This window comes from Leptonotus elevatus, chromosome 17, assembly GCF_054856555.1.
Source record: "Leptonotus elevatus isolate MCC_2025b chromosome 17, RoL_Lele_1.0, whole genome shotgun sequence".
In the NCBI taxonomy this organism is placed as follows: Eukaryota; Metazoa; Chordata; class Actinopteri; order Syngnathiformes; family Syngnathidae; genus Leptonotus; species Leptonotus elevatus.
In genome coordinates, this window is record NC_141255.1 from 17831600 (window position 1) to 17849486 (window position 17887).

A 17887-nucleotide genomic window follows, 5' to 3' on the forward strand; every position below is an offset into this window, starting at 1 on the left:
TTTTTTTTATATCTGTTTTTATTTTTATTCATTGAGACATGTATTTATTTTTAATTTTGGCAGTTTGGGGCCTCCATATTTCTGTACATGAATGTATGTTACTCCTCTTTTTTTTAGCCTGGCAATGGCGGTGACGATTTGCCCACCAATATGTCCTTTGCTTCACCACTGGATGAGAGTCTGGACAAAGAGGTGCTGCTGATGATGCATGGAGCCAGCCCTGAAATCATGCCGCTGGAGTTCAAGGAACTCCTAAAAAGACTGGTGAGGAAGTGCATGTAGCCCAGCCCAATGGCATGACAGTGGAATTTTCCAGAAAGATTCCTGAATTGCCAACCCGTTGAAATATTTTGTCTGTCTGAAAGCATTTTTGAACTTTCAAATCCTAATATTGGAGATGTTCCTATCTTTGTCCTATAGATGACGGATTTCAGACAAGACACCAACAGCGTCCTATCCACGCTGAAAGCCTTGCTCAGTGACCACTCGCCAGGCGGAGTGACAGACACCACTCTTGAGGTGACTCTCATGACATTGTTACTTCTTGGCTTTATCCCTGCTTCATTTTTTCACTGCAAAAATCTAACCTAGACTTAAACTCTTGTATCAAGCCATAAAGTCTTATTGATCTTGTTTTGAGAATTATATACTACGCAAGAGCCGAATTTCTATGATTATTAATATTGTTTTAAGATTATTTCTTTTATTTCTTACTTAGTTTGTAAATCCTAAAATTAGTTCATTTTCATGCACATTAGTCTCTCTTCACTGCAAAACAAATCTCAAGTAAGATATAATTTCTTAAATTTTACCTAAAATTGCTTATTTTGCTCTGACAAGTTATTTTGACTTAAAATAAGATTGTTAGACAAGAGAATTCCGCTTATTTAAGATACTTGTTACTTAATTATCTTATTTGCCCAAACAGTCTTAGCCTTGAGTGTTAACAGCCAGTTTTAAGTACTGTGAGTCTTAAAACATTTCAATGTATGACTAACCAACATCAAAGGTCCTGAAATGGGGGTTTCATAATTTGAATTGAATTATTTTTAAGATTTTTGCGTAATCTAGTAACAAGATAAATGGAAAAAGTGTGAAAACAATCAAACAAAAGTGCAATAATGTAAGCCTTTTTTTCTGGTAAAAATCATCAGTTCGTGGTTATGTTATATCATTTATTTTTTGGTACAAAACAAGAAAATGTGTAATCGTATATTATTTAACGTTTAAACGTAATTATTAAGACAAATGAAATTATTTGAAAAACTATAATTATGCAGGTTCATTTTGGATGAAACAAAATGTATTAAATTAGTTATTAATTTTTTTTAAAAAGGAGCAAATGTATAAATTTAAACTAAACTCAAAATTTGTATCAATAATCTTTTTTTTCTTCTTCTTTTTTACGATTAGGCTGATTTTGTGGGGTAATAATTGAACCTGTAATTCCGATGAAGAAATGAATTCCGATTAATTGCACAGCCCTCGTACCAGCTCAGTGGTCTAGTGGTAGAGTATCTACCCTCAGACTGGGAGGTTGTGGGTCCAATCCCTGGTTGGGTCATACCAAATGCAATTAAAAATGGAACCCATTATCTCCCTGCAGCTTGACACTCAACTTAAAGTACGAATAAAGATCGACACTTCATGCTCCGTTTCAGTACTATATTTATCTATTTATTTTTTTAAATGATCCATTATTGTATAAAAAATGTTTTGAGAATGTTTACCTTGAATTGATGCTTAGAATGGGTATTTTCAGCTTATTCTAAGCAACAATAAAAGCCATTTACTCTTTAATGTGAGTGTTTCAGGCTTATGTTATTTAATTTCCTTGATTTGTTGCTAAGAATAAGTGTATGAAGCTTATTTTAAGATTAATATAGATCTACACTTTTTTTATTTCAAGAAATCTGTTAGTAAAATTATCTTCACTGTCAGATAATTTCACATGTATATAATATTCTAATAATAATGATAATAATAACCTGATGTATATAAATATTATAAATAATACCCTTTAAGCTCTAAGCTATTTTTCAGGCTTTTGCTCGAAAATTACATACCCAAAATAAGAGTATATCTCTGCAACCACAATGACTATTTGAATCATTCTTGTCATAATAAAGGGAAACACTTGTGAGATTTGTTCAGATGTGTCGCTTGTGTGTTTTGCATGAAGTAGCACAGCACTAGAGCGAGTTATTTCACTGTGGCGCAATACCGATTTCTATAAATGATGAATAAATTAGTTGGCGTTTGAGCTATGTTTAGGGCATGTAAGAATGGCTTATATGTTCTTGTAGCCCCGGTTCTGCAGTTTAATTTGATGTGCGACATCATTATATTCTTTCATGATTAGTGCATTGTTTCACACAATTTCTTCTTTAAAGTCTGAGAGGCCCCCACTTGGGGGGTGCTTGGGCCTGAAAGGTTAAGAAGATGTGTTTTTACAGTGTGTCATCTTTCTAGGCATCTACCTGTTGCACTTTTATCTCCATCACTTCATGGTTGTTTCCCACACACCATCTCTTATATAATTCTCTCACCAGCCCGCAGCGGTACTGTTGATTCAGTGTGTTGTAGCGTGAACAAAACCCACTCCCCTTCTTGCTGTCTCCCCCCCCCCCCAAACCCCCTTCCTCTCCTCTTCTTCCAGCTTTGCATTCATTAAGCACGTTCGGCCATACAGCAGTAAACACACAAATGGGCAGTTGAGTGCTCGTAAAAGTGAAGGCTTCTCAGAAAGTCATCTGAGGGCCGTGCAAATAATCTGTAACAGTTAGGTGTGAGCTAAACATCCTGGCCTAAGAGAGAGAGCCGTTGTCTTTTGGTCTTGTTTTTCAACAGGCACTGCAGGTTGCCCTGGACGCAAGGAGAGAAGTCTGGGCCTTAAGCCTGGACCAGCTTGTGCGCTACGCAGACTGTGTTGAGAAGGAGCTGGTCAAAATGGCCAGTAACGTGAGAAGGTCACGAACTGACATCCTGCACCTTTCACTCAGGTGACTTTTTCATTTTCTGCTTTTGATGGGAGCCTTGTGTTGTCGCTGCTCAGTGGGGGAAGGACTTGTCCGTCGTAATGAACTCACTATGGTTGGGCTCGGGCCAAGTCCAGAATGACTGACTGCGTTTGCATAGCTTAGGAAAATAGAATTTTAAAGGCCATTTTTTTTGTACCTTACTGTTTTCTTGAAATTTATTGTTCACATGAATTTAAATGTATTTTCTTACATTTATGAAAGCCTGATTTATTACACATTAAGACCATTCAGAATCTTTATTTACAATCATTGAATTAGAATTATGGAAATGTTTTCATCTCATCCTTGCTCATGTCAATGTTTGTGTAACACTTAAGTGATTATAACACGTGTTACTTTAATTAATAATCTAAATCATTCGACCAGTGACTGCTTAATTTGGAATTAGTTTGTGGGGTTGTTAATCATTCCCTTGATTTCTTTATGTTATAAGTTCCATAATTAATCAATATTGACTGAATTGAAGCGGATCGAATCGGGAAAATTCTAAATTGAAATCGAATTGATTGAGGAAATTACACTTGATACCCAGCCCTACTTGAGACAAAAACATCCACTTTTGAAAATCCCCCCAGCTCATTTCATACCATTAAAAGTATGTTAAACTGACTTATAAATCATTAAAAAAATCTTTAAATAAAAGTGAAAATAACAATGGATATAAAATTAAAAAATATAAATGAAAATAAAAATGTGTGTGTGAGAGGGGGTGGTTGTGTGTGGGTGTGTGTGTGGGGGGGGGGGGGGGCGGGGGTGTGTGTGTGTGTGTGAGAGAGCGTGTGTGAGAGCGTGTGTGAGCGTGTGTGAGCATGTGCGAGCATGAGTGCACCGCTATATAAGAGGTGGCTCAATCCCAGCCCAGAGGGAGCGAGAGAGGGTCAGAGGGTTTGGTCCTCATAAACATTCAATGGAAAAGGGCTTATTCGTCATCCCACAAAATATCCTCAGTCACACCATCCTTCATTGGACTTTTTGTTTGTTTGTTTGTTTGTTTGTTTGTTTGTTTGTTTGTTTGTTTGTTTGTTTGTTTACACAGTATTTGAAAAAATTGGGATTTCGGAATCAGCCTTGTCTCAGATTAGCAGTTGTGTAAAAACCCTAGTGACAAAGCTGCACCTGGCCAGTTGAAGAACTGGCGCTGGTCACCCTGGGAAACAAAATGGGACACTGCATGGGCCTGCGGATTGGGTACAGTATGTCCGCTGTGCCGCTTTCTTGAGACTCTCTCCATCTCTTTCGAACACACGTCCAAATGCTTTGACAGCTTGTCGTCACTTTGCTGTGTATTGTGCATGCAGGGTGCAGGATCAGGAGAACCAGAAGCAGCGGCTGTGTGAGGAACTCGAGCAGCTCAAGACTCCTCAAGATAGCAGAGAAGCCTCATGCCAGACGCCCGCACCAGAAGAAGAGGTCAGTACGCTGATTGCGTTGCTTTGCCCCTTTTTGTATATTTTTTGCATAGGTCAGATTTTATCATATCAGAAAGTCTTCATTCCCATAGAGCGAGTGATTCGGATTGTTTGCCTGGAAAAGCTTTTGGCTCCTGAAGAGTGTAAATGCCCACACAGCTCCTCATCAAATTGCTCTGACGTCCACTCAAACATTTGCATAATAATGTTTTTTGTTTTTTTTATACTGCAAATATAAGCTTCGTCCAATTTTTCACTTTAGCTGAATCTTGTTTTTGTCTTCTATAAGACTGGGGATGACCTGGAATGGGATGAGGAATATGCCCTTCAAGATTTCCTGAAAAATGAAATGGCGGCAGCGAGCAACTGTAGCGTGCGGGACGGAGTAACGGAAAGCCAACAGATGGAAGACGGGGACGAGAGGTGGATGGTGGTGAACGGCACAGGCGAAGGCGAAGTGAGAGACTCGTCCACTCCTGTGTCTGCCAAACCTGAGGCTTCCCTTGACGGACACTGTCTGAAGGGTAAGCATTTACTTTATTTTATTTAATGTATACAATGGTTTTTAAGTGAACCATGCATCAGTTTAAACTCAAATTGCATCCCATTGGAGTTAACTCGCAGAGAGATTAGATAACACGCCTGTAATCCATGAGTCAAAGGACAATCAGCCAGCCTTGAAGCTCCAGCACAGTTCACAACCACACACACAAGAGAAGCCCGTGGAAGAAGCCTTCTATGGTGGTTCAATTCTATGGGGTTGTGTGTGTGTGTGTGTGTGTGTGTGTGTCAAAGCGTCTTCCTCAAGGTCCTTCTATGGCCAGGTGCGAAGCCGTCTGAGGCCACGGAGTGAGCAGTAATCCCCTCCATCCTCTCCTGCATGAGTGGCTGGCTGGCAGAGACCAAAAAAAAAAGTGGTCCTTAATGCCACTTTGGCCGCAGATGAGATTCGATCCCCTCCACTCCTCCTTCTGTGCACTTCTTCCCAATACCTTGTGTGACCTTTTATGGAAGAAGGCGGGGTTGCCATTTGGGTGGCTCTGGATAAATTATACAAAAGTTACATTCAATTTCCCATTTCTTATCCGATCTTATCTTTTGTGTACTTTCTTCATTGTGTGTGCGTGTCACAGAAACTCCAGAGCCAAAAGTGAATCATCATTGTTTGCAGGTAAAATGAATTCTGAAATTGCTCTATTGTAATGTGAGAAGCGAGTGTTCACTGTTCACCCCACAGCGGGCCTCGAAATGCACTGATTTATCATTTCTACTAAATGCTTACATGTAAACTTTCTCATATATTGTGACATGTACGATGCATACTAATGAAATTAAAGAAGTTATTAAACATTTGTGAATATGCAGAATGCCAAAAATAGCAAGGAGAATATGAATTTGATTAGAACATTTAGCCCCAACAATGTTTTATATGGCATGTATTGGGCATGCCGGAAAGCATCACTGCTGACTATTCAAAATGTGACATGACGGCACTTCATGCAACACAAACAAATAAAATGAGCAACATTAATGATATAAATTATAGAGTAAAATATTGAACTAAGTGCTGGTGCTTGCATTTTCTTATCTTTTGACTGACTTAAAGTTGGTGATTTGACAGGAATGTGTTTTTCACTGAAGGTGCCAGCTTAAAACGTTGGGTCAAAAGTAACCCAATTATGGATACAAAAATGGACCGATCCACTTTAAGGGTCAATTTGACCCAACTTTTTGGATTGTTTTATACAAAATAACCCCTTTTTTTGGACTGAGTCAAAAAATTGGTCTTTTATTGTAAAACAACTCAAATATTGCTCAGATTCTTTACTTGGGTAAGAAAAAAAAGGATTATTTTGTATAAAACAATCCAGAAAGTTGGGTCAAATTGACCCTTAAAGTAGATAGGTCCATTTTTTATCCATAATTGGGTTACTTTTGACCCAACGTTTTTAGAGTGCACCTTTTTTGATCCAACTGTTCTTTGTGTGCACTCTAAAAACAGTTGGGTTAAAAATAAACCAACTATGGGTCAAAAAATGGACCGGTCCTCTACTTGGTTCAATTTGACCTAACTTTCTGGGTTGTTTTATACAAAATGACCCAGTATTTTTACTTTTAGTGTAAAACTCATAAATATTGGTCAGATCCTTTACTTAAATATAAAAACTGGGTCATTTTGTATAAAAAAAAAAACCAACAACTGTTTTTAGAGTGTGTTGAATGCTTTGTGTGACGTCTCCTCCTTTTCTAACATGGTCTTATCAAACACGAGTTTCTATTTCCTGACGTTGTGCCTGTTTGACACATGACTACCGTACATTGCATATTCAAATGTTTCACCCCTTGCCTTCTATTTCTGAATACGTTCTTGTGCTTTTTCAGGACGAGGCAGCTATACTGTCGGACGCCCACTCACAAGCTGTCAGCCCCGAGCACCCAGCGGCGGGTGGCCTGCTTGATCCGTCCCACTCAGAGAGCCACGGTAAGAACATCGTCGCCGCCTCCTCTCGTTTTTCTTCAATGTCCACGCAGATCTTTCAGCACTTGACTTTGTCTTTATGGCTTCATCAGCGAGTGAGTCATGTTTATGAGTCACTCGCTTGCTGTTTGTGAAGAACATAGAAGATGCTACACAACATGAAATAAATTTTTAATTATGCTGTCCAAATGTGACATCAACAAAAAGGCAGCTTGGTAATCGCCTGGTTCGAAAGTCTGCCAAAGAGTTTCAGCTTTGGCTTCCTGCGTGGAATTTAAAAGTTGTCCCTGTGCTTCAGTGTGTTTTTCTAGATTTGTCACATATTCAAAAAAACTTGCACGTTATCTTAATTGAAGACTGATTGCTTGTCTATATGAGCCCCACAATTGGCTGGTCATGCTCTAGCATGGACAGAAACTCCCCAAAACGAAGTGACTATAGTTCACCAAAACTAACAAAAACTCAAACTAGAATTGAAAAAAACTTTTTCGTTAAAAATGAAATAAACTTCATTTTACATTCATAAAAGTAAACGCTATAATTACAGCGAGAACGTCCTTCATTTTTGTGTTTGTCAGTTATTTTAAATTGATTATGATATTACGGTAAGGCTGTAAAGAAGTTAAGATGAAAGGTTGTTTGGGAGTGTAGTTTACTTTAAATTTGTTACTCGAAAAATGGTAAATGGTACTTCATTTAAATAGCGCTTTTCCACCTTATAAGGCCCTCAAAGCGCTTCATTCACAACTCATTCACCTACTGATGAGGCAGTTTCAGGAGCATTTGTGGGTTCAGTATTTTGCCTGATGTGGTCACAATGGCATGGGATGGAACCCACAAACTCTGGTTTGCGAGACAAACACTCTACCACTGAGCCACACCACCCCCAAGTAACTCTATGTTACAAATATAAAACTAATGCTAAAACGAATCATTCAAAAAAAATTCATCCTAATTTCTCTCAAAACTAAAAATGTTTTTTTGTTTGTTTTTTTTGCCTCGGGGCAGAGACACATGAAACGACATTGTCTCAGTCTGAAGATGCAACTCAGAATGTGATCACAATGTCTGATCATGACCCAACAAAATTACCAACTACAAGCAACAATGAACCAAATGAGGTCACTCCTACAAATGAGAGGTGAGTTAAGACCCTATACAAAAAAAGAAGAATCATCTCAATAATTGAAGTAATTGTCACCATGAGATATCATTACCATCTGAGTTTTAATCTTAGCACTGCTGTTGCAGTTCCATCTGACATCACCCTTTTGACCGCGTTTGATCATTTCCCTGTGACGTGATCCTGACGCACATTTGCTAGTCAAAGGTTGTGTTTTCTTGTCTGTGGGAGGAGTTGCACTGGCTCAATGCTTTGCATCGCATCAGCCCACCGACAAAGAAAAATGGAAGCTGCCAAAGTTGAAAGTTGTTAAAATGAACCATTCTGTGCACAGCATGCAGCTGCCCAGCGACGACCGCAAGGGGGACAACCAAGAGGGCGACGCGAGTGGCATGACGGTCAGTCTCTAGCACGGAGGAAGTGTTTGAATGTGAAAGGGAACAGCTTCCTCATTTTCTACGGCAGACCACTTCCTCTCTTCTTATTCCTCCACTTAGCTGTGATGCAGGGGTGTGTTTTGAAGGGAGGGAGGTGATGGGATATGAAATGACGTTTTCACTCTGACGTGCTGAGTGAAAAGTCCTTCCGCTCTGCACTGTGGAGAAAGTAGAGGTTAGAAAATGAGATGGCTATTACTGTTCTGGCTGCCATCCAATTAACTGTAGTGCCAGAAGAGGCAAGCATGACTTATTTCTCTTTTTTTGCATTCTAATTACCACTTGTAACCTTCAAACTGTGGATTTTGTTGTTTTATCTGTTAAATTGTACATAATGTACAGTTGTAGCATTACACAATATCCTGTTCTCTTGCTCAGTCGGAACACTCACCTTACTCCATCGTGTGAATGTTCATACAAGTGTGTATGCAGGCAGTCCACCTCCACCACTTAGCACCGTGCCAGTGTTAGCGAGTTCTCTGAGCACTTGCGCACGCACACACACGCGCAGCTGCAGAGCTCTCCATGGAACGGCACATTATGTAAGAATTCAGCCAAATATCTCTTCCACACACCATAGAGCTCAAACGGTGTCGCGCTACAATGGTTTATCTACGTGGAAGCAGAAAATAACACCTTCTTTCTCACTTCTTCAACTTCAGAGCCTGATCCTGGACCAGTCTGCACCAAGATCAGCAGCAGGGGACACGTGAGTGCCATCAGCACCTCATCTGTCTTTTATTTGTCATGTTAACGCTGCCACTTTTGTTCTCAGCACAAGTTTGCTTCCCGTGTTGGTGGAAGAAGAGGAGAGCATGCAACAGGACGGCATCGCCGCAGAGGTCGGCGTGGCAGGTAGTAAGAGAGAAAGACGTTTGTTTACGGCTTCTATCGTCCAAGTGCCACTTTCACCACCCACACGCCTCTTCCTCAAGGGACAGAGCAGCTCACCAGCATCGGCGCAACCGCCCTAACTGACTGTTTGCAGTTAAGCGTGTCCTTGGGACAGAACGGCCAATCAAAGAGCAGTGGGACTTCCCATTCAAGTCAATCCGAAGACAAAAAGGGGAAAAATAAGAACAAACTGGTAAGATGTACTCCAGGCCCAGTCATTGTCCTTTAAAAAAAAAAAAAATATATATATATATATTAACAAAGGGTTAAAGTAACCAGTACCACACGCACGAATGTGATTATTATTATTTATTTATTTTTCTGGGGTGGTGGGGTCATTCGTATTATTATTAGGGTGTGGAAGATAAAGTCAAAGGGCATGCAGACATTCATTTACAGTCAGGATCATGCTTCTCTTTTTGGGCCAAAACATTTAGAAAAATAGTCCAATTGCAAATTAATATGCGATTATTTTCAAAGTTCCTCTTCCCATGTATTTTTATTTAAATGGACACGAGCAATAAATGTATCTGTATTGCAATAAACAATATCAAAGTTTTGGTTTCATAGGTGAAAATAGATTTTGTTTCTAAAAGAAGTCAAATTAATCACAAATTAGATATTTCTGTTGACTTACTAAAAACAGTGACTTGCATTTTTAAGCAGTCACTACGGTAATTTCACAAAATTCTACGGAACAAGTCTGATGTAAACATAAATGAGATTACAATAATGCAAGTAAATCTGTGGATTTATCATTTCAACTTCATGTTTCATCAAACAATATGTGAACATCTTGACACTATGTAAATATATAAATAAAATATAACTGAATTTTTTTTTTATGTGTTTACCGTATATAGTTAAAAAAAAAAGCCTACTAACCCACTTTTTTTTTTTTTTTACTTAAATGCATTTGCAATTTAAAAAATGCTACTTTGTTTGCCAATTAGTACTTGATGATGTTGATTTGAATCCAATTAATTCTTCAGCTCTTGTTGGAGTAGTAGTACTACAGAAAAGCAGCCAGTATAAATAGAATATAAAAAAAATAATCAATATAAAGTGTTGAGCATTGCTGTAATTCTGATGTACTTCTTTTGCTCAAGTCCGTAAAGGAGAAGAGCAGAACATAAAAACAATTATTATTGAGGGCATGATATGATGAATAAGGCAGATTGCAGCATGAATGATTGTTTGTCCTGAACCTACAGGAGTCACAAGGTGAAGATGCGACAGAAGCCCCAAAGGTAGAACAGGCCAAATCTGAGACCTGTGCACCCACGGAGAAAGAATGTACGTGTCATAATAATAATTGTTTTGTATACGAAATCATATTTTGTCAGGTAATAATCTTACAATATTTCTCCTCTAGCTGAGTCAACCATTTCTGACCATAATGATTCCTGCAACGAGGACAAGCACAGGTATGGTGCCACTGTTTTGTGCATATATCGTGGTTGCTTATCCTAATTGCTTATGTTGTTTTTTTCAGCAGCCTGTCAGCCAATGACAAGGAGATTGAGGTGTGTTTAACATCAGCACATTTTGTAATCATGAGGAATCTGAGGCATGTAAACTCGGGGTCCAGCCATGAGCTTCTTTTTTTTTTTTTTACTTGCTCTTTTTCAGACGGAGTTCCAGCGTTTGGCTCTGGGCTTCAAGTGCGACATGTTTACCTTAGAAAAGAGACTCCGGCTGGAGGAACGCTCGCGTGATCTCGCCGAGGAGAATGTCCGTAGGGAGGTGTCCAGCTGCCAGGGCTTACTGCAGGTCACTGGCTTTTCAAATATGTAGCGTATATTAGATCAGGACGTTCAAACTGTAGCATGGGGGGGCCATTTGGGGCCCAAAGTTTTGTTTTTTCAAAATCTTCCTGGCATTTAATTTGATGCAAGTCTTAAAATAATTGAATTGTTTCCCCCTCAATATAGAGATTGTAATATATATTTTTTTCAAGTAATTTTTTTTAACACAGGCATTACATTTATCACAATAAACCATCAAATTAATTATACAAATGTTTTAATCTTAGACTTGTGCTCAAAGGCAAATGAAACACGAATTAAGGTGAAATATAATTTATTTGCTTGAATTAGGTAATTTACTAAACTCTTTGATTTGCAGTCTCAGATTAATTTGGAGGTTTTCATGAAACAATATGTAGACGCACATAAGAATTGAATTTAACTAGAGGCTATATAAATAATAAAGCTGATGACCGACTAAAATGAATTATCTTTGTTTTGTTTTTTGACTTCTTTTTTTTAAATTACCTTTTACTATAAAGCAAAGTTGTTTTAAAGCCATTGTTGAACGTCTTAACCTTTTTGTATGTTTTTGCGCCTAGGGGCTTTCATACCACATTTTTATTTGAAAATTCAGATCATAACACATTTGACTATATAACATACGGTATATTTAAAAACAATAATAAAAAATATAAATATATTTTTTTACCTATATTGCATCCTTTTTTTCCGTCTGTGTCCTGTGTCAAGAACAGTTTAGACATCCTTGTATGAGATCATGTCATTGCAAAGACATTTCTGTCCGACCTGCCCTGTTCCTTCCAGGCTCTGACTCCTCTGTGTGAGGATGACAACCAGTCAATGGAGATTATCCACAGGCTCCAGAAGAACCTGGACATCCTCATCCAGTCCATGAGTCGAGTGTCAAGTCGCTCTGAGATGCTTGGAGCCATCCATCAGGTGTGTGTGTGTATGGGGGGGGGGGGGGGAGAGAGAGAGAGAGCGAGAGCGAAACATGTACATCCTTGTTTTTTTTAAATTAATTTCTTCCTGATAATCTTTGCGCCCTTGTCAGGAGAGCCGCATTGGGAAGGCGGTGGAGGTGATGATTCAGCATGTAGAGAACCTGCGGCGTGTGTACACAAAGGAGCACGCCGAGCTGCTCGAGCTGCGGAAGGCGCTTATGCAGAACGAGAGGTCGTTTGGATCGCACTCAGACAGAGGTAGACCCCGTTAACATGTGCTGAAAATGAACAGCCCACACTCTAAAAACTGTTGGGTCAAAAGTAATCCAATGGATCAAAAATGGACTGATCCACTTCATGGGTCAATTTGACCCAACTTTCTGGGTTGTTTTATACAAAATGACCCAATTTTTTGACCCAAGTAAATGATCTGACCAATATTTATGAGTTGTTTTACACTGAAAGACCAATTTCTTGACTCAAAGTTTGGTTAAATCGACCAAAGTAGAGGATTGGTCCATTTTTGACCCATAGTTGAGTTATTTTTGACCGAACTGTTTTTAGAGTGCACTGACCAGTTGGCGTTTTGTTTTTCTAGATGACTTCCGTGGCAAGAAGCCATCGACGTCACAATACTACAAGGTCCGAGCTCACATCATTCTTTCGCACCTGTGTTTGTCTACGTTGTTTATAAAGTTGTGATGCTTCATTTCGTCCCCCGCACCCTCCCATGTAACCATTCAGTCATCGGCCCGGCGGGTTAGTATAGCAGCAATACCGCGCTCTGGTGGAGGCAACATGCACTATGACATGGTGAGGAATGCTTTGCTCGTCATCACACCAATTTCTTATTTCTATTTCTTCTCACCTCTATCAAATTAAAGCATGGGAATGTACACTGCTCACAAAAACTAAGGGATAGACACCACATACAGTACACACAATTTCACAATTAGTCAAATTCAAATTGAATTTGTAATGTAATAGGTCATTTTTATATCATCTCATTTGGAGGAAAAGCGGGAAAAAAACATTTGGTTGGTTTGCATTATTGTTGTAATCTGATCTATGCCATACTTGTTTGGAAGTATTTTCTGGAGTTCAGATCTTAAAACACTGCAAGTCAGTGTTCACTATGCTAGCAATTACAAATTGAAGTAGAGAAATCAACTTTCTTTTAGTTAATTTACCTTTTATTGTAGAGTAAGTCTTTCCTATAAGAAGCTGATAATGTCTGTAATACAGATGAAGTCATTCCTTGTTTGTTAAAAGAGGACCTTGAAAAACTTTCACTCACAATATTGAGGGGAAAAAAGGCACATATTAAATAGTTTGGTCCTGGCACACATTCACAAAAACTTAACAGATGGACATTAATAACCCTGAATGTTTGTGAGTAGTATATTTTTATTGTAAGGCGTTTGCTAATGCACACTTTTTGAACATTACCATTCTTAACACAGACCAAACAACAGGATGGTGCAGAAAGTGAAGCTGAAAAACTCACCAGGCGATCTCCATGGTAAGTGTGCAAATGCGTTTGTCTGCTACCAGAATAATTCATGCCACTTAAATGTCTTGTGGAAAGCCATTAATAAGACTTGTCTGCCACGGCGGTTGGCTAAAGTGCTGTTGATGCCCCGCCCCCATGTTGATAATGGTGGTTTTCAGGAATGTGGCGGGAAAGAACATGGCGCGCCCCCCACTTAAACGCTTTGTTAGCTCTGCCGCCTGGGTTGACACTGAAGAGTCCTCAGTCACGATGAAGGGGTAAGAAGGAAGGTCTCACTGTTAATGGAGATGCATGAAGATGGCTACTGGATGTGTTCTACCATATTTCAATATGGGCTTTTTATTTTTTATAACTGACGGTGATACCGCCATCTTTCATGCCTCCAGCTGCCCAGTGAAGTGTGTCCACAAGTCCTGTGTTGCATGTTTGCACTCTGTATAATATCACATGTCTGCATGTGTACCCATTGGCATTACAGTGTTCCTTCCCCCACTATATCGCAGTTGTTTTCATGGATTCTTAGTGTCTATTTACTTACTGTCATGGTGTTTCCGTGCAAATGTTAAGTGAAAATGCACAAAACAATTATGTGACTTACTGACTTTATCATCCGCCATCATTATTTGTGACTCTAATATTGTGACGTAATATCCAGTCAAAACGTGTGATGTGGTATCCCGGACTGTCTTTTTTTTTTTTTTTTTTTCACAAATCCTGTTTCCATAGCCAGAAGTTGCCTTTTACGTCTAGCAATACTCTGGAAAAATCCTCATGCTCCATTATTAAAACCTTTGCAATTTTTTATTTTATTTTTTCTAAAATCCTTGTTTCCATTCAGGTTTATTTTAGACAATTTGGATGGAAATCTACCTTGTGATGCACCTGCATGTGGGAAAGGAGAGCCTCAGTTGGTGCCAGTACACCCTACAGTTGTTAATTAAGTGTTTGGCGGAACAGAAAGATACCAGCATTTGATATGCTGTCGACTCCGGCAGTGTTTCTCAACCCTGGTTCTCGGGGCACACGAGCCAGCCTATTTTCCAGGTCTCCCTATTCCAATGACAGCTTATCAGCAAGCTCTGGTGAAGCCTGATAACTATCCTCAGCTGCATTGGAATAGGGAAACCTAGAAAACAGGCTAGATAGTGTGCCCCGAGGACCAGGATTGAGAAACACTGGACTACGGCTCACGCAGACTCGATGACATCAAATACCACACCAGGCCCCGCCTCCTAAAGATCTTACCTGACGGATGCTACAATGCACAAGTTTAAATATGTTTAAGAACTCTTTTAATATGTAAAGATTTTCTTGACATAAAATCCCACATAATGAATGGTGGTGGTGGTGGGGGGAGGTCACTATAATTTCCAATCCCGCCGTCCATCAGGGTGCAAAACAAGTGTTGCGTATGTGTGAATGACTGACCCACGTGGCGTGCCCACAGGACGGCGCATAATGACTCCGACCCCCAGCCGGTCAACGAGCTGGAGGAACCCGCGCCGGAGAGGAGGAGGTCCAGTCTCAGTGAGCTGGGCAGCAAACTCACCTCCCTCATTCTGCCTCTCAAGACGTTAGTCCGTTTCCGCACGCAACTCTGCAATGGAAGACTTCATCATTTCCATTATTTTCAATTGTGATCGAGTCATTTGTAGACTGCTCTAAAATCATCTAAATGATGGAAGTCTTCCACGCTGTCGTGTTTCTTGACTGAATTGTCATTTCTGCTCCTTTTTCTTTGAGCTGACTTTGACTTTGTGGCGTCTCCAAGTCATGCATGGATCTCAAATTCCATCTGTATGCGTTCTGTCGTTTGAAAAGCAAATCTGAATTGTCTTCTTTTTCCTCCTTTGGCGCCATTCAGAAGTCCGGATGAGCTCTTTGTAATGCTGTAAGTGTGCAGTAAGGCCAAGGAAGTGGGCTGAAAAGCATGTCAATTCATCTGTGCCACTTGCAAACCTAACCGCTTTTGAAAGCATCACTCGTACCGTGGACCAAACCCAAGCAGCATTTTTTTCTGGTGCATGGCATGCTGTCTGTTAAACACTTTATTCCACTGCTGACAGTGTTTGAATTTTGCTGATGATGTTTTGACATCTGTGTCATCAAGCTCTCTCCACTGCATGCTATGCTATCAATGTCATCATTTAAACATGTTCTTTCCTCCTTCACTAATCATCCTCATTTCTCCCCATTCAGTCCAAGCTCCTCATCCAGCCTGGCATCTTCTGACCAAGGACTATCGCAGTCCCTGTCCCAGAGCTTGACATCCACCCGAGCAACGGCGGCCGCGGTGGCCCGAGGCAGCCGAGGGCTCTGGCTTTGGTTGGCCATGCTGCTCATCCTCGCAGGTAAGCTCTCAAATAGTTTTCGCACTTTACCCAAGCGGACAGTTTGGGTTCATTTTCAACAGCAATTAATCTAAATGCAATTCATTCACCTGAAATTGGATGACTTTGTGACAAAGTGACCCACAATGTAAAATGAGACCTGTTCTCGATTAATTTTGACACGCCTACTAAAACCAGTGTAATAGTAATCTTGAATAATCTTGAAAGTGTATATGCCACAAATTTAGGGATTTTTAGGGGACTGTAGTAACGGTGTTAAAGCAGGAGCTTGAAACAGTCCTGAGGACTGTCCGTGTTTCCGTCACATTTTCAGAAACATGCACATGTTGCTTTTTGGAGGTTCATGGCGGAAACTCGACACTGAGGAGCAAGGTTTGAACGTAGATGTTTTGATGCAAAAAGAAAAAAGTGTGATGTGGAACTTTTTTTTTTGTTTTACTATTTTCTGAAATGATACTCATCCATTTTTTAATGTTGCACGAGCTATAAATGAAAAAAAATTAGTTCATAATCTGATAGGTAGACCAGGGATTCTCCGCATGGTATGCAAATGATTCACTGATCAAGTAAAGTTCCATTTTTATTGAATTAAGTTCAGTGCATTTGCATTTACACAGTTCCAAATTATAACATCATTTTTCCCCTTTAAGTTTACTTTATTGTAGAATGCTATTTTTACCATTTTGTTTTCTCGTAATTTATGTAGTATTTAGTTTTTAGTCTGTCTTTTTTTCTTCTATTTTGACTATTCCTGTAAAGCTTGGTGTTTTTCACCATAATAATCAAACATTTTCTTTGTTGCAACTTTATGGCTTTGCATTATTTTATTCTTCTTTTTTTTGAGTAACCAAATTGTTGGGTCAAATTAACAAATTGTTTATGTAATTGCACGTACAGATATGAAAAATGTGCACAGGGCATCCATGACAGCCATCGACATGAATACATGCATGGTACATACTGCACATTTTGGGTTAATCATTGAATCCAAAACGTCGGGTCAAATCAGTAACCCAATTTGAACGGGGCCATATTAAACCTATGTGATCGGGCTCAAATGAACCCAAATTAGGTTATTTTGTTTTTGGAGTATGTGCGTGTTGAAAATAAGTGTATAGTGCGTTGATGGCGTCTCCTCATTAGGTCTCCTGGCCCTGTTGGCCAGCCTGGTGATGCAGCCCGCAGTTGACGCAGCCCCCGTCGGCACCGGCGACTCGTGGACGGCTGTCCAGCAGTTGCTCTGGCCTTACACGGGCCTGCTGCACAATGGACAGCCCCCTGTTTAGTGCCCCCAACGGTGCTACGTACGGCCATCAGCCTGCTCCACATTCGCCCGTGCACTTTGGAAGAGTGGTCAGGAACGTGTGGCGCGCTGCAAAAAAAGTCAGATGGTGCCTGAAGATTTCTCAGCCAGGCTTGTGGGGGGGGGGGCTGTTAAACGTAACTGAAGATTTGACCCATCACGTTTGTGTGTGTGTGTGTTGAAAAGAGGGTGTGGCACTGACTACCTTTCATGATCGCTTTCAAGTCGGTATTTGCCTGCTAGCTGCTGCCTGGATCCTTCAACTTACATGTTTTCCCATCATGTTGTTAGTGCACATTCTCTGAACCGTACCACAGTGCTTTGTTCACGCACGGGCAGCTTTTTAAACCCACTTGAACGTAACTGCTCTTCTATTCTTGTCTTTGGCAGACATTTGATATCGTTTTAAAGCTGATAAACAATGGGAATAAAATATTGTAAATGTTTTTAAAACTATATTCATGACTATTAGAGTGAGTGATATGTGAATTTATTTAACTGTGACAGTCATAAGTTTTGGGGGGAGGGGGTCCTCTTTTGCTGTGATTTTCACCATTTTCAACTTTTGTATGTTCCAAAGATCTTGAAACTTTATATAAATAAATTAGCCAAACCTACAAA

The 17887-nt window shown here is 39.8% G+C and overlaps 1 protein-coding gene across 5 annotated transcripts in view; it reads left to right on the top strand.

Annotated features, from left to right (window-relative positions):
* Window positions 1-17885, top strand: part of irag2 (inositol 1,4,5-triphosphate receptor associated 2) — a 25386-nt gene extending 7501 nt beyond the window's left edge. Inside the window, exons 15-40 of one of the 5 annotated variants that reach the window (XM_086058783.1) lie at window positions 118-264; window positions 421-519; window positions 2851-3002; window positions 4340-4451; window positions 4740-4974; window positions 5584-5621; window positions 6833-6932; window positions 7938-8070; window positions 8387-8450; window positions 9152-9198; window positions 9265-9344; window positions 9425-9576; window positions 10598-10679; window positions 10759-10810; window positions 10879-10909; window positions 11016-11156; window positions 11960-12094; window positions 12210-12357; window positions 12698-12741; window positions 12844-12912; window positions 13563-13621; window positions 13771-13869; window positions 15060-15185; window positions 15477-15503; window positions 15812-15963; window positions 17107-17885. In XM_086058783.1, the coding sequence (XP_085914909.1) occupies window positions 118-264; window positions 421-519; window positions 2851-3002; window positions 4340-4451; window positions 4740-4974; window positions 5584-5621; window positions 6833-6932; window positions 7938-8070; window positions 8387-8450; window positions 9152-9198; window positions 9265-9344; window positions 9425-9576; window positions 10598-10679; window positions 10759-10810; window positions 10879-10909; window positions 11016-11156; window positions 11960-12094; window positions 12210-12357; window positions 12698-12741; window positions 12844-12912; window positions 13563-13621; window positions 13771-13869; window positions 15060-15185; window positions 15477-15503; window positions 15812-15963; window positions 17107-17249 (2667 nt within the window). In that variant the 3' untranslated portion in view covers window positions 17250-17885. The remainder of the gene's footprint in view (window positions 1-117; window positions 265-420; window positions 520-2850; window positions 3003-4339; window positions 4452-4739; window positions 4975-5583; window positions 5622-6832; window positions 6933-7937; window positions 8071-8386; window positions 8451-9151; window positions 9199-9264; window positions 9345-9424; window positions 9577-10597; window positions 10680-10758; window positions 10811-10878; window positions 10910-11015; window positions 11157-11959; window positions 12095-12209; window positions 12358-12697; window positions 12742-12843; window positions 12913-13562; window positions 13622-13770; window positions 13870-15059; window positions 15186-15476; window positions 15504-15811; window positions 15964-17106) is intronic. The other 4 variants (XM_086058784.1, XM_086058785.1, XM_086058786.1 and 1 more) reach the window with 4 other exon arrangements.
* The last annotated feature ends 2 nt before the right edge of the window (window positions 17886-17887 follow it).